Source organism: Podarcis muralis, chromosome 14 (assembly GCF_964188315.1).
Source record: "Podarcis muralis chromosome 14, rPodMur119.hap1.1, whole genome shotgun sequence".
NCBI lineage: Eukaryota > Metazoa > Chordata > Lepidosauria > Squamata > Lacertidae > Podarcis > Podarcis muralis.
The window spans coordinates 50,929,131-50,944,935 of record NC_135668.1 but is presented as its reverse complement, the minus strand read 5'-3'; the positions used below and the strand labels follow the sequence as shown (position 1 = coordinate 50,944,935).

Genomic DNA, 15,805 nt, shown 5'->3' with positions numbered 1-15,805 from the left:
GTTGCAGCGCTCATCTTGCTTTATTGGCCGAGGGAGCCGGCATACAGCTTCCGGGTCATGTGGCCAGCATGACTAAGCCACTTCTGGCGAACCAGAGCAGCGCATCGAAATGCCATTTACCTTCCCACCGGAGCGGTACCTATGTATCTACTTGCACTTTGATGTGCTTTCGAACTGCAGGAGCAGGGACCGAGCAACGGGAGCTCACCCCATCGTGGGGATTCGAACCACCGACCTTCTGATCGGCAAGCCCTAGGCTCAGTGGTTTAACCCACAGCGCCACCCACGTCCCGTTCCTGCCAGAGCGGTACCTATTTATCTACTTGCACTTTGACGTGCTTTCGAACTGCTAGGTTGGCAGGAGCAGGGACCGAGCAATGGGAACTTACCCCGTCACGGGGATTCGAACCGCTGACCCTCTAATCAGCAAGTCCTAGGCTCTGTTGTTTAACCCACACCGCCACCCGCATCCCTCTTGACACAACTGCTAGTCCTCTAATTAAGTGTGCATGACATCTCCTGCCCGGCAGCCTAAGGCAGCTAACAAATTAAAGCCCTTCAGGCTTTTCCCATTAGCTTTCTCCAGCCCTTCTTGTCTCCCCTAGGAAGAGCCCTGTTCGATCAGGCGACAGGCCCATCATCATCTCCAACAGCTTGTTTCCCAGAGTTGCCAAGAGGAAGCTCACAGGCAGGGCTTGCGCTCTCCAGCAGCTGTTGCTCTGAGGCACACCGTGAAGATGATTGCTGGAGAACTTGAAAGCTTGATAAGGAGGTGTAGCGTTTTAATTAGTCCTATGAAAGGCAGGTTCGCTGCGGTTTTTGGAGTCCCCCAACAGACTCTGCTACCTGCCAGCTTTTGTTCATTTTGGTTAGACTACGCAAATGCAGAGCGGCGGCTGGACGCCCTCCTTCCATCAACTCCTGCTGCCAAACATTTTGCTCTGCTTTCCTTTGGGGCAACCCAAGACCTCCAGACACACAGCCCAGGCTTGTGCCCTGGGGAGGTCACTTTGGTGCTGCTAACACAGCAGTTTGACTTCATCCCTGGAGAGACACTCCATAATCTTCCTGAGGCAGACTGATGTCAACCCTGTTAGTCATGGGTAGGCAAACTAAGGCCCGGGGGCCGGATCTGGCCCAATTGCCTTCTCAATCCAGCCCTCAGATGGTCCGGGAATCAGCGTGTTTTTACATGAGTAGAATGTGTCCTTTTATTTAAAATGCATCTCTGGGTTATTTGTGGGGCATAGGAATTTGTTCCTTTCCCCCCCCCTTTTCAAAATATAGTCAGGCCCCCTGCTGAAAACGTTTGCTGACCCCTGATCTAGGTCTTTCATGTAGCCTTTCTGGGCTCTGTGTAAGCTGTAGGAAGGAAGGCAGCCTGAGGTCCCAAAGCTTTGAACATACTGATCACAGACCAGGTCAAATCTGAAACCAGAAAATGCTTTATTGGAAAGGTACAAAAAAAAACAAAAACAAACAAAAAACCAGTCATTGCAGCTTAAAATTTACAGCAATAAATTAACATTGTGTTGTAAATTTTTTTTTTGTCAAGAGAAAAGTAGATTGGACACGCACACACACAGTGAATATGCCTTACGAAACAGGCACCCACATTACTTGATATATCAATAATTTATTTCATAATAAAAAAGCAGCGCACGAAAAATAAATATCGAAATGAAAATAATCAAGTAAAACCACAGAAGATAGAATGAACGGGTGACCAAAAAAGAAAGAAAGAGACTTTCCTACAATTTTTCAAGGATGAGTGAAAATGGGGGAAGAAAAGCATTATGGTTGGCTATCAGTGGGAAAAGACTCCTGTCTTTATGGAGGTAGGGACACAAAACCTTAAACATTGAAACCAAATAGTGGTAAAGCTTAAAAAGACTTGAAAAGGGAGGGGCAAGGGAAGGGCTTCACTTCTTGGCTTTAGGCTACTGGAGTAACCTGAATTCCCTTCTGGTTTCTCACATTAAGAAGCCTCACTGCTGACTGCTCCAGTTACCCATTTCTCAAAAAATTGCACATCCTTCACTGCAGGATTAAACAACCCAGCTTGTTAGCTTTCAAATACTGAAGCGTCATGTGTTATGGCAGCCTTCCCTGACCTGCTGCCCTCCAGATGTTAAGAGGACAGCGCTGACCATCCCTGGCCATAAAGGGCTGGGGCTAATGGGATCTGGGAATACATGGTGCAGATTGAGATGGCAGGCCTGTACCACCTGTGGGGGGATCAATTTCTTTGATACTCCCCCATCTGTTTGTTTTTTAAACTCCCCTGTGTGTAGTAAGCCAACATGGAAGGGAGAAAGGTTTAGCATGGTTTTCTCCCTCATGCGCAAGGTTACTGCAAGCGAGGAGTGTTCAGTGCATTCAAAATCATGATCCACACCCCCTGCCATGGAACCTGGTACAGTCCAGAATGCTACCATCATGGTAGCCTACATAACAGCTCCAATACTGAGCAAGCCTTCCAAGAAAGGCAGTTGGTCTGGCCAAACAGCAGCAGGGATCGGAACAGCGCAACTGGCCGTTAGTGGACCGAAATTAGTCCATGGGATGTTTCATTCAGCTCAATCATCTGCCCCTCTTGGACATGCTAGCATTAAGAGAGTTCAGCCCCAGTGGAAAACAAGGCAGACCCCAGAACCCCCTATGGCAAGTAATGCCCAATGTGGACATCATGCACAGCAATGGTGTTGTGCATGTTTCCGAGGCTCCTCTAACAGGTCCTGGAGGCTGGATGGGCAAAGATGTGGCAGACCTAGCAGAGAACAGCTGGACTGTTAACCTCACATGAAGGTGAGCTGAAACCGAGGCAGGAAGAGATACCCCAGGAGTCGAATTTGGGGCACCATTAAAGGCAGAATGGACAAATCTGACCACAAACCACTGGGCAGTTCCTTTGGAGGGGGACACTGAGCTGGGCATGAGTCGCACCAACACTCAGAAAAGCCAAAGCATACACTGAACATCTTTTCATGTACGGAGAAACCAAGCTCAGGATGGTGGAAGCTGATGAGCAGAAAACATGAAGGGATGTTTCGTGGTTTATAAAAAGTTGGCCTGCAATCCCTTGCTGCATGAATAACACACTTGAAAACACACACACATACATCGCAGGTGGTGGTTTGCGCACATGGGTTGCATATTAACTCCCATGTTCAGGTGCCTTCCATGTAGGAATTGTCTAAGTAGGCATATGCATGTAGGACAGGCTAAGGATACACATTCCTGCAGCGACTGATGGCACAATTTGCTCAGGTCTCCTGAACTTCCCATCCTTTTGGTGCACAGACTTTTGAGAGGAAAGTGTTTCCAATGGATATCTCTGGCTGCAGCCACAGGTGTCAAAAAAGTAGGTGAGAAATAAAACTAAACAAAGCTTTCAGATTCCTTCTGTCATATTCCTGACTCGTCAGAGAAAACTATCGGCTCTTCTCTCCTCCCCACTTTCTCTTGTAGGCAGACTTTTTTTTTAAATAAGAAAACGACAATATACCACACTAAAAAAGACAACAACCCAGACAATATCTTTTACAAAAAAATCTGTACGATAAAATGTATATAATTATGCATTTATTATATATATATATCTATATATATTTATATATGTTTCTATAAGTGTGTCTCTCAAATATTTCCACATGGTCCTTAAATGATATCCAATATGGATTACCTACCATGGCTATGGTAACGACAGCTTTAATAATGCCTTCGGCCTCTTGCTCCTGATCACAAAGGTACATAGTCCTGGTGTTGGTTGGGTTGTTTGATGTCACTTTGCCCCACAGAAGCTGCTCTTAGTTCTCAAATTAGCGGCAGAGATCAGGCTGAGGTCACTCCCTCAGAGATTATCGTATTATCCACGGAAATTCTAGATGCTTCACGTGCCTGCAGACCACCTATGGAGGAGGAGGTTTTCCAGCAACTACCCTATGGGGAGAGTAAGCAGCAACTAGCTGGTGGTAAACACACAGCTGCTAAGAGCTAAACCCTAAGGCTGAAGCCTTAATTCCGCTGACTGCAAACACAGTTTCAGTTAGATTGTTGTTGGAGCGTCTCCTACCAGTTTCTTTTCTAAAATCAGCAATTGCTTGCCTGCACCTCTGGGCAACTTTCCTAGAACTGAGGGAGGCAGGTGATTACTCAGTTGCAAAGAAACACTACTCAAGAAAATGTCTGTGTCTCTGTTCTTATTCTGAAAGGAAACCCCATGAAACACATTCAAGTAAACCCAAGAGCTGCACATCTATGGGACTCTAGCCCTGTATGGGGGTCATTAACTGGGCACAGCCTGTACAGAACAATTTCTGGAGTCAACGTAGGAGCTGCTATTGGTGATGCCCTTCGAATGGCAGCTTTTGAGCAAGTCTAGTCTTTCGTTATCTCTATCATGAAACAGAGGTTAACACTATCCTCTCGTTTTCAGGGTTCTGGCTATGACAGTGAGCCTGTGGCCATACATATGTGGCTGAGCACCATTTCCCATCTGCCCCAGCCAACAAGGCTACGAGTGAGGGATTGTGGGAGCTGTAGTCCTGCAACATCTGGAGGGCCACAAATTCCGCATTGCTCAGCTATGAGATGGTCCTGAGCTGCGCGCAGCGGTTTCCTTCTCGAGAATAAATTCTGGGGTGGGGCAGGGGGAGGTTATGAAGCATCCAGGCATCCTTAAGCCCACAATGGCCAGCTTTATTTGTTTTCCAAAGCTCCAACAGTGCAAATTATCTAAAACCTTTCTCTGCTTTAAGAACTCGAGAAGCTTGCAGAGATCCAGGGCATTTTCCAAAATAATTTTTTACAGGAAATAAGAGCAATATTGTGTGATTTTTTTTTTCTTCCTCAACCTTTGCTGAGGGGGTCAAAAAAGGCATGGGTTAAAACACAGGACATCAGCTTGCCTTCTAGAGGGTAATGTGAGGCCTGGAAAGAAATGAGGTAATCCTAAAAAAAAAGTCACATCTCAAGACTCAGAAAATAAGCCACCGGAACAGTGGGCTGGTAGGAATTTAAGTCTTGAATAGATGACTTGGTTTTTGTTTTATTTTCCTTGCGGTTGTTGCAAGTGTGCAACCCTGCTAACTCTTATTGAGTGTAGACACAGTAGGTGTTAGCGGCAGCGTTGGTAAAGGATTTGCCCTGTACATGCACCCAACTGCCATGGGCAATATACCATCCGTATTCCTAACTCCATTAAGGGGAGTGTGGTCTGTGCTTGCCACCATCAATGATAATGTCAAGCAGTGGTGTGACAGGCAGAGTATCACTCCTGCAGCACCAAACGCACACATAGAGTAAGAGTAAAGTTGGCATTGGCTATTTGGGAACACACACAAGGTTTAAATCGCCACCAGCATCTTCACCGGCCCGCCCTGGTTCAAATCCACGTCACAGATTGCCCCACCGGCAATATGCAATGGTTCAGCTCTGTTTTCGAAGTTCTCCAGCCCTGTTATCAATATACAGAGTGGTGCATAATGTGCAAAACAGAGCTTCTTCCCTGTAAAAGGATGCCGTCCTCCAAAAGGAGCAAGTCAGGGAGAAATTCCAGGGTAGCTTTTTTATTCTGGTAAGCTTACTTGGGGCTTATGTGTCGAGTATCTGGTGAGGAGGCAGCATTCAAAAGGTCCTATCTTACACCAGCAGTCTAAAATGGTGCAGGCCATCTAAAGTGTTGCCACATGGGGCATTTTGGCTCCAAGCCTCAGGGTCCTCCCTCTTTTTATTTGGGAACCTTAAAGGAGTACCTTTTGCTAAGGAAGAGGAAGATTACTTGTCTTGCAGGCACAGCTTAAATCAACTTGTACGAGGTCCTTCCTTTTCATTTAATCTGAAAACCTGTTGCTTTTCCTTACTTCCTTGGATTTTACAAACTCATTTACAAACTTTAACTCCTCTCTTTCCCCACTAAATTCAAAAATCTCTGCTTTCCTCTCCCTCCACTCTTCCACCCCACCTCCCAAGTCCTCTTCTGCCCTCCCCACCACGAACCAATCAGCTCTAATCCTTCCTGTCTCAGATCCACGAAACACATTTCTCCACCCATCCCCTGTCCCAACTTTGCAACTACTTGAGAAAGAAACCTTCTTGCATTTTCAAACCTTCTTGCATTCCTTGGCAACATTTCATCTATGCCCTGGTCTTGAGATTATCTCCAAGGATCTGTTCCCTTGTAGATATTTACATCTACTAGGCAGCTCGTCCAAGAACACTGCTCTTTGTTTTCATCACTCACTCATCTTTGCCATATGTTGTCTTTTGGCATTAAAGAGCACCAAAAAGAGCTCTTGTGAAGTCAGAAAGAGGTTATGTTAAGGCTTTGTGTTGATGTCACACTTGTTTCTGTCTCTTACGTGAAACTTTGTCTTCTCCTGCATGCTTCTGCCTTACAGGCCTTTTAGCAGACCCTGTAAGAGAACACCTTGTCAGAGCACGGGCTTCCTGCCGTTAACAGTATCTCTCTCTTTTTTACAGCCCACCCACATCCCCACACTCTTAACACTTTCCCATTTCCTTTTCTCTGCAGCGTTGTTCAGTCTAGATCTAATAGTTATTGTTATGAGAAAGAGAGAGAAAGCAAGAGAGAGAGAGAGAGAGAGAGAATATTGATTTAGAAGTAACAAGACTACATTTTTAAAAAGACATCTGACTCACAGGCACATTGTGGGGAAGTAGCTAGAGAGACATTTTTGCATTGTAGATACTGCTCTGCTTGCTAAGCCACACGGCAAAGGGGAGGGGAGATAACCACACCAAAGGTGGAAATTCACCTGTGAAGGTGTTTCCAGAACTGGAGAGATAAGACATTGTTCTACGACATTCTGATGAACTCTCAGCAAAAGCTGCTCCAGAGCCAATTGCTCATTCTGTGACTGACATAAAGCTGACTACGATCGGACATTTTTTTTTTTTTCTGAAAGAAGGAAGAGGCTGTTCTTCATTTATTCAACTTGCCTGTCAATTCTGCCAGGCCATCCGTTTCTGAGTGGTTCAGTTTCACTCCAAAATGTTCTGGAGAATACCCTGATGTCTTCTCTCGACTGGGGAGCTGCCTGGGACTTAAAGAGGCTGTGAGGAGGAGTTGTGCAAGACCCCTCATGCAATACCTACTACTCGATATGGCATTCCCATTTCAGCCAGAAGCAGCTGGACAGAACGTGAAGTGCCCGGCAAGAACAGTCCATTAGTTTCCCCCTTTGCAGAGTCCACTTGGTAGCTTTGGGGGAGAAAATGGATTGCTGATCTTTCAGGAAGGCAGGCTCCTAAACCCATCAACGAGATCCTACTCTCCCTTCCAAAAGGGCTGCTAGTTCTGCCACTTTGGACACTAGGAGGCTGCTGAAAATGGCACAGAAACGGACGAGATTTCTGCCGACTTCACGATGGTGATGACGCTGGTGGCGGCAACTTTGGTCGGAGTGATGGGCCCCCGGGCGACGGTGCGGGCAAAGGTCTGCAGCGCCTCGTACTTCGAGCGCAGGGCGTCCAGCTCTAGCTTCATGCTGCTGTTTTCCCGGGCGAGCTTCTCCACCTCCTGCTGCAGCTCCACCCGCTGCCTCTCCAGCTCCTCCTTCTGCGTCACACGCTTGATGCGGCAGCTGGCGGCGTAGCCCCGGTTCTTAAGCGTGCGCCGCCGCTGCTTCAGGCGGATGACCTCCTCTTTTGTGAGACCTCTCAAGTGCTGGTTCAGCTCCCGCACAGACATCGACACGAGTTCATCGTCACTGAGCACCGGGGCGTTCTCTCCCGACTCCTCCTTGACCTGCAGACACCAGTGTCACAAAGGCAACTTATGGGTCACAGAATCATAGAATAGGAAGGGACCACAAGGGCCATCTAGCTCAACCCCCTGCAGTGGAGGAATCTGTTGCCCAACATGGGGCTCAAACCCATGACCCTGAGGTTAGGAGTCTTGTGCTCTACTGACTGAGCTATCCCAGGTCTAACCATCGCTCAGCCTTGCTATCCTGTACTTCCTGATTATTTGCTATCATATCTGGAACTGCCCTTGAAGGCTGTCCAATTAGTTCCAAATACTGCTGCCCCTCTTCTGACCAAGATGAGCTGACAAAACCGTATTATATTTGTTCAGCAACTGCACTGGCTTCCAGTAGGTCTCTGGGCTAAAATCAAGGTGTGGGCTTTGACTTCTATAAGTCTAAACTGTTTGGGTCCAAAGTATCTCAGGGAATGCCTTCTCCCGTGTGAAGATATACGAGAGCAGGAAGGAGGCATGTTGGGTTTTAGTGGTCAATCTCTGGGTTATTTGCAGCAGATCAGCAAAGGCTCCTGGCCCCAAACAGCGAGTAAAATGGCAAGAAAAGCAACATTCTCTGTCATTGCTTTCCTTATGCTAATCACTTAATCTCTTGGCCTCAGTTTTCCTCACGTGTAATGATTGGAATAGTAATTGGCTGCCTCTGACCACTTCTTTGTGAATCTCTACTACCCAGTTTCAGAGTTCTGCATCAGAATTCCTCATCTGCAGGAACTCAGATGGAAAATTCTACTTGAAATCTGCAGATGATCCAGTGAGTGGCACTTGGTGCAGAGTAGTTTCTACCCAAGCCAACATTTACACCTGACTCTTCCCTCTGAGTCCAAAGCATCATTCACAAGAATCATTCATCATTTATAAAAAAAAACCTGAACCAACATGGTTAAAAGTTATGGTAATGTACTACTTTTTTAAAAAAAGTATTATTTCACAACAATTAGCAGTATAATTCAGTTTTTATAATTCAGATATGTGGCAGTAACTTTTCTTTTTCTGCTGCTGTGATAAAGTTAGTGCTTTTAAAAATACCTGACCAGTATTTGATCTGCTTAATTGACCAAATCCTTTCCCCCTCTCACAGAATTATAGGGTTGAAAGGGACCCCAAAAGACACCTAGTCTAACCCCCTGCAATGCAGAATCACAGCTAAAGAATCCATAACAGGTGGCCATCCAACCTCTGTTCAAAAACCTTCACCACCTTCGGAGGGAGTCTGTCCCACTGTTGAACAGCTATTTAAATCAGTCAAATGCTCAACTGCAGTATGTAAATAAATTAATATTGGCTATCTGTTTGCTTCTGGGCCCAATTGACAGTGCTGAGGTTAACTTTTAAAAGCTCTAAATGCCTTGGGAGCCAAATATCTTATGAACTGAGTCTTCCCACATAGGTTATGATATTCTGCTAAAGCCCTTCTCTAGGTAGCAACAAATGACAGGATCTTCTCAGCAGTGAACCCATCATGCCCCCCCCCCGAAGCCCACTTATCACCTATGTCGAGATGATATATGATAGCCATCTTATGAGCTATCACATGGAAGAGGGAATATGCTTGTTTTCTCCTGCTCTGGAGGGTAGGACTTGAACCAATGGTTTCAAGTAACAAGAAAAGAGATTCCAACTAAGCTTACTGACAGAAAAACTTTCTGACAGCAGGAACTGTTTGACAGTGGAACAGACTGATATGAGAGATGTACTCTCCTTCCTTGGAGATTTTTAAGCAAAGGTGGATGGCCAGCTGTCATGGATGCTTTAGCTGAGTTAGACTAGATGATTCCAGTTCTAAGATTCTATGATCCCATGCTCAGTCTTATTCTGGAGGTAGCCCCCCCCCCCAACCACCCAGGTATTGTGATTTGATGGATTTTTAAAAAATAAAATGGATTTCCTGTGTAAAGGACCATGTTGATATATTTTAAGAAACGTCAGCGTTTCATGGGCTGAGTGTTCAGTCACTCCAGGTCCCACATTTGGCTTGGACTAATAAAAGAATGCTGCCCTCATAAGGGATTTTGGAATTTTTCCAATGGGCCAATGCTTTTTGCCCACTTCCCACAGCGGCATGAGGACATCCTGCTAGCTGCAGGGCAGGAAGCAGCAGAGTGGCTCCTTCCTTCCTCTCCACAAGCCACGTCAACCTCAGGATGTTGTACCTCAGAAGGGCTTCCCATGTCCCTCTTCCACGAGGAATGGAAAGGGAAATGACTCAGATGATTATGCACGGAAATTCATGGCCATATGAAGACATCCAGGAAATCTGTTACAGGACCTGAGCGTATGAAGCCGTTTAACACGGAATCAGACCGTGAGTCCATCTAGTCTGAGCTGGTTGACAGCAGATCAACTGGGCATCAGGTAGATGTGCTTTCCAGCCCACTAACCAAAATCCTTTTTAACTAGAGATGCAGGGGGTTGAATATGGAAACCTGTGCCTTGCAAAGATGCACCCTACCACCACACTATGGTCCCCAGCCTGTGAGTGTGGCATGAATTTTCCTGCAAGATTCCATGAACTGCGTAAAACTTCACTTCAGCTCAGGTCCGGATACAGAATATTGTCCTCGTCTCCAGCAAGTTAGACATAGGTATCCTTAGTTTCTCTTTTAAAAGTGATGAAGAAAAACTCTCTTCTGAAGGAAAGCTGTAGCACTGCGTTATCAGCAGGCAAAAGAATTTGGCACTGAACAATGTATTTTAAAGAATTACCGCTGGGGAAGGTGGTAATTTAGAACAGGGAACCTGTGACGCCCCACAGGATGGAGTTTAGCTCACATCAGTGCCAGGCAGCATTGCCCAATGGTCAGGCACTCTGGAAGTTGCAGTCCAACAATACCTGGAGGTCTACAGGTTCCCCGCTTGTGATTTAGGAGATCTGCCACCATGAAAACAATTTTCATACAGAGCACACACACAATTTTTTTAAAAAAATAAAAGCCTTGTGTCCCGCATTCTGTTTAACAAATCATAGAATCATAGAATCATAGAGTTGGAAGAGACCACAAGGGCCATCGAGTCCAACCCCCTGCCAAGCAGGAAGCCAGATGCCTCTGAAACAGCCTTCCCCAACCTACTGCTCTCCAGATGTTTTGGATTACAGTTCCTCCAACAAGCACAGACAATGGTGTGTTGCAACCCGGATGGGAGTTGCAACCTGGAATGTAAGGATGGCACTAAGTTAAGGGAAGGCTGCTCTGGGAGTTCACAAGAAAGGTGCGAAGATAATGGGCACCTGCAGCATCTGGCACACAGAGGTATATTGCCTCTGGCCATTAAGGTTCTATGAACTTGTCTCAGTTTTCCTTAAAAAGCCATCTATGCTTTATATCAGAATGGGGTGGGGGGAGAGCCTGTGGTCCTCTGGATGTTGCTGGACTACAACTCCCAGCATCCCTGACCATTTGCCATCCTGGCTGGGGCCGATGATAGCTAGAGTCCAGCAACACCTGCAGGGTTGCAAGTTCCACTTCCCCATTTTATGCCACTTTACTTACCTTTAATGTTTTGTTTGGTTTTGGATTAGTCGTCATAACCTGGGTACGGTCACCTGGACAGAACTGCTCAGAAATTGCAACTAGATGGGAAGAGAAAAAGGGGGGGGGGGAGAGAGAGAGAGGCAACAGGTTTAGAGAAAGGAAACAGACCCAGAAAAGACATTCTAAATGGGACATTTCCCCCACCACATTCATATGCTGCATTTCGATTCAGAGAACGTCACATATCTTTTATATGTCAAATCTATTTAAGGCAATGCTCCTCCATTATTTTTTGAACTCTTTCCCTTGTCTTTCTGAACCTATGCTCATTTCCGGAACCACGTAAGCCAGCTCGCCAACCACTGAGCCCACAAGAGAGCATACGGATATACAGGCTCCTAAGGTATGTGTGAATGGATGTGTGCCACCAAAAGACCGGGGCCAATTATCCAACAGTGGTATTAGAAAAGGCATAAATTCAAGGAGACCTTATTCGAGACCTCATCCTAGAACCACTTGTGGGGAAACATCATTAGGAGAATGCTGTGCTCTTCCTGGGCTTCCCAATTCGGGCCGGGGTGGATGAGCATTGTAGATGTGTCAGGCTCAGATCCTGCTGTATCAGAGAAGTGCTAGGCAAAGGGGGGGGGGGTACACAATCAGCGGTGAAAACAGAATCCCCTAGTTGCTCAGTCTCATTCAGGGGATCTTTAAAGGCCAGAAAGCGTCTCCTGATCTGTTGTGGCTTATCGTTATGCCTGGCTTCCCTGTCACTTTTCTCAACACCAGAATGAGTGGGGATGGGGATGGCACAGGCTCAATCTCTGCCTGATGCCCCCCACTTGTAAGTTTAAAACCCTCTGTAGTCTTGCGTCATTCCATAGCAAACACAAACTTAGTCTCATTGATCTGCACTGCCTTCGGTTAGGGGACAATCAGTTTGGGGCTGGGGAAGCTCTTTCTTCTGTACTACTCCTGGAACTCTGTACTTCCTCCCTCTGTTGCCCCACAACCCCAACGTGAAATGAAAACTGCTGCCTTAAAGAGAATAAATTAACAAAACTAGCCTTTTTACAATATAAGACGCAGGATGTGGGGAGGGAGAACTGAAGCAACATGATGCCCTACCCTGGCCATCAGTAGCCATTTCTGCTAGTTGGGGCACTGAGTGGAGCTACTAGAACTTCTAACTCTCAAGTTGTCCCTGATTTCCTCCTCCCTCCCAATCCATTTTCCTTATGTGAAGTGTCTTTTTAGATTACTAAAAAATAAACTAAAATATTAAAACCAATCCCTGCCCTCAGGTCTGCAATCTGTAAGTCACGCTGGGGAACTTTTCCTCAATTGAAGAGCAGGATACAAATTATTTAAATAAATGAGATAAACAGGTCTATGATTTCAGTCTCACCTGTTATTACAGGCAAAGACAGGGATTCCCCATTCTCAGTGATCCTATCAGACATCAGGCATGCAACCAGAGCTCATTTCAAGAAAGAAGTAGCACTGATTATACAGGGTGAGTCCTTTAATAGAGGCCCCGTGGATACAGAGTACACATGTTCCATGGGGCCTCTTTTAAAAGACTCACCCTGTATGTGTGTCTAAGAACTTGCATACAGACCCCCGGGTATGTAACACTGGACCTTCCTTGTTGAATTGGCATTCTCTGTGTGTTCATGAGAGCCCAACACAGAGCTAGTTGCCAGCAATCACTAGACAAAGAAAGTATCAATATATCAGATTGTACATATATAGGAACTTAGGAAGCTACCTTCTGTCTAGCTCAGTATTGTCTACACTGACAGGCAGCAGCTGTCCAGAGTTTCAGACAGGAGACATTCCTTGCCTTATCTGGAGATGCTGGGGACTGGACCTGGGACCTTTCGCAAGCGCTTCAGCGCTGAGCTATGACCCTTCCCTATTAGAAAACCACTTTATACAGACTCAGGGCCACTGGTCCACATAGCCTAGTGTTGTCTGTCCTAATGGGCAGCAGCTCTCCAATGCTCCCACCTTTTCTAGTCTTGCAACCACAAATCATTTTAGGTACAGTGCCAGGGTTAGATCCGAGTTCCTCTTTCTGCCTGAAAAAGATGCGCTCTGCCACTAAGGTGCTTTGTGCCTGAAGGCATGGAACCCAAACAAAAGCTGGGGTGATGTTTTTGGCTATTAGGCTAGGGAAGGATTGTGGAATAACAAACCAGAACACCCGATAGGACCGAACACAACAGCGGCTTAATCCACACTCAGAAAGAAATCAAGAGTGGCAAGATGGGAGAAGATGAGAAAGCAGCCCGAGTTAGACATCATTTCTGTCCAGGATTTTCATGTAATTAGCAAGTTATTGAGGTAGGGAAGAGCTCCTCCATCCCTACCTCCCGTCTCCCACACCACTGTGTCCACAGGCCTACAAAGACTTTAGACCCAATTTTTATCAATTTGCTTATCCTGGATTCCAGCATTTCATGATGCCAATCTGATTCTCTCTCCCCCCCCCCCCACAGTTTAAGTGAAGGGGTTTCTAAATTTGGAACAGTTCCTTATCTGTTTGTCTGGGCACCGTTTGTTCCATAAAGCTAACCTTTTCTTCCCCAATCTCAACAGCTCTAGCCGATTGCTATTTTCTCCGTACAGTTTTTCAAAAACCATGCAATAGTATCTCGGAAATCTGCACAAATTTATTACAATCACAGAATCAGGGTTAGCAGATAGCAGAAACAGGGAATATGTTTTTGTCCCCAATTAAAAAAACAACACACACACACACACAAACTTTTACTTAAGACACCCCACACGAAGGTCACCTAAGAGCTAAGGGATGATAACCTCTGGCCTTAGACCCCACCCTGCTAAAGATTTCAACAGTGCAAGTAGAAAAGTGAACAAACCTCTGCCCACACCACCTGTAAGCCTCCCAAATCTCAAGGCAGACAAACAAACCACACAGGAAAAAATCACAAGACGACGAGACAAGGATGGTGGAACAGGTTGCAAAAGAGAAAGAGAAAAATGCAACGTTCTCCTCACTTTGTGGGGTTCTCTCGCCCTAAGGCTGAGGGAGGGGGTGCCCTTCTGATCTTCCCCGCTGTGTGGAAATGTGGCACACAGCAGCGACGCCTCCTCCCCACTCGCCCTGAGGACGGCTGCCCTTCACTCTCACCTCAGGTACACTTTGCAAACTACACCCCTTCAATCAGCGCAGGAGAGGCAGTCTGCCTGTCTAGACCTCGGCGGCAGAGCCTCCACCTGCATCGCGCAGCACAGATGGATGACACAGTTGGAGCGCCTGTAGGAGAAGGGGGAGAGGGCAATGCAGCTGTGACATCACAGCAGCTTCCTTCTCCCCTGCCAGCCTGGGCCGGGGAAGCGGAGGGTCTGGGCGCTCAGGGCTGTCGCGCCTAGCAAGCACAGGCGGCTTTCAGAAGCTGCAGCACCGGGCGTAAGGAACCTTAGAAGACAGTCTGGACCGAGTTCTCCCTTCTCCCCTACAAGCTCCCTTCCGGAGAAGGAAAACTTGTCTCCATCCACCTCTACATCGTGTCACACGTTCTAATCATTCATTTTTTTTAAAAAAAGGATACTCAGCCAAAGCATCCCAAGCATGATTCCCTTCCGATAGTTGCCATGGTGACCTTGGGAAAGTAGCCAACCCCGAGACGGTAACCATGGAAACAAGAGAAGCCCAAAAGCAAATCATGACTTGGGGTCATCTCTGTGCAAAGACGCTGGGAGGACAAAGGGAGAGTCAACAAACTCAATTCGTTTCAGGACACTCTTTCCCGCCCCCCCTAGAGAAAGTGAAAGGGGGAAGTCCAGCAGGCTGAATGGAGGAATTTGAGCAGGGGCGGGGCGGGGGGGGGCCCGGTCTGGCTCAGCCACAAATGCTTCTCCCTTCACTTGTGGTGATCAACACAGTTCAGCTTCACGTGACATGCGCGCAAAATTGAAAACGAGAGAAGGGATTGCTGCTGTGGAAATGAAAACATTCCCTTTCAGGGGCCCTGCACTTCTTGGGGACATAGCGGATTTGCACCAAGTCAGATCACTGTGTCCGTCTAGCTCTGCACTCTTGGCCCTGACTGGCAGCAGCTCTCCAGGGTTTCAGGTGGGGGTCTGTGCCAGCCCTGCCTGGAGATGCCAGGAACTGAACATGCAAAGCAGGTGCTCAGCGATGGCCTAGCCTCTCTCCTCCAAAAACTCCCACTGAACTACGGCCATGCTTCTTTAAAGAAACAGATGTGGAATAGTGTGATACAGAAGTTCCCAAAATGGTCCACTGACCACCAGTGATCCGTAAACGTTATTCAGCTGATCCACTGCATGTCTGCAAAAATGCATTTAAAATCGCACATCATCTAGCACAGCGCATTGCAATTACTACAGCAGTCAGAAAAATCATTAAGTGGTCCACCAAAACCCTCAGCAATTTCCAAGTAGTCCATACAGGGAAAAGTTTGGAAGTCGCTGGTGTAATACAATAAAGAAAAGTAGATACAGAGTGCCTTCCCCTCACTGCTAAGCAACCACACCTTGCAGTTAAAACAGG

General features: G+C 46.7%; 1 protein-coding gene across 5 annotated transcripts in view; it reads right to left on the bottom strand.

Annotated features, from left to right (window-relative positions):
• Nucleotides 1-1,427: 1,427 nt before the first annotated feature.
• MAFK (MAF bZIP transcription factor K) overlaps nt 1,428-15,805 on the bottom strand; it is a 31,123-nt gene continuing 16,745 nt past the window's right edge. For 3 of the 5 annotated variants that reach the window (XM_077918708.1, XM_028705394.2, XM_028705391.2), the window contains exons 2-3: nt 11,278-11,357; nt 1,428-7,771 (exon numbers count right to left, since the gene is read on the bottom strand). In XM_077918708.1, the coding sequence (XP_077774834.1) occupies nt 7,337-7,771; nt 11,278-11,313 (471 nt within the window). In that variant the 5' untranslated portion in view covers nt 11,314-11,357 and the 3' untranslated portion in view covers nt 1,428-7,336. Of the gene's footprint in view, nt 7,772-11,277; nt 11,358-14,286; nt 14,312-14,419; nt 14,860-15,805 lie in introns of those variants that run through there. The other 2 variants (XM_028705392.2, XM_028705393.2) reach the window with 2 other exon arrangements.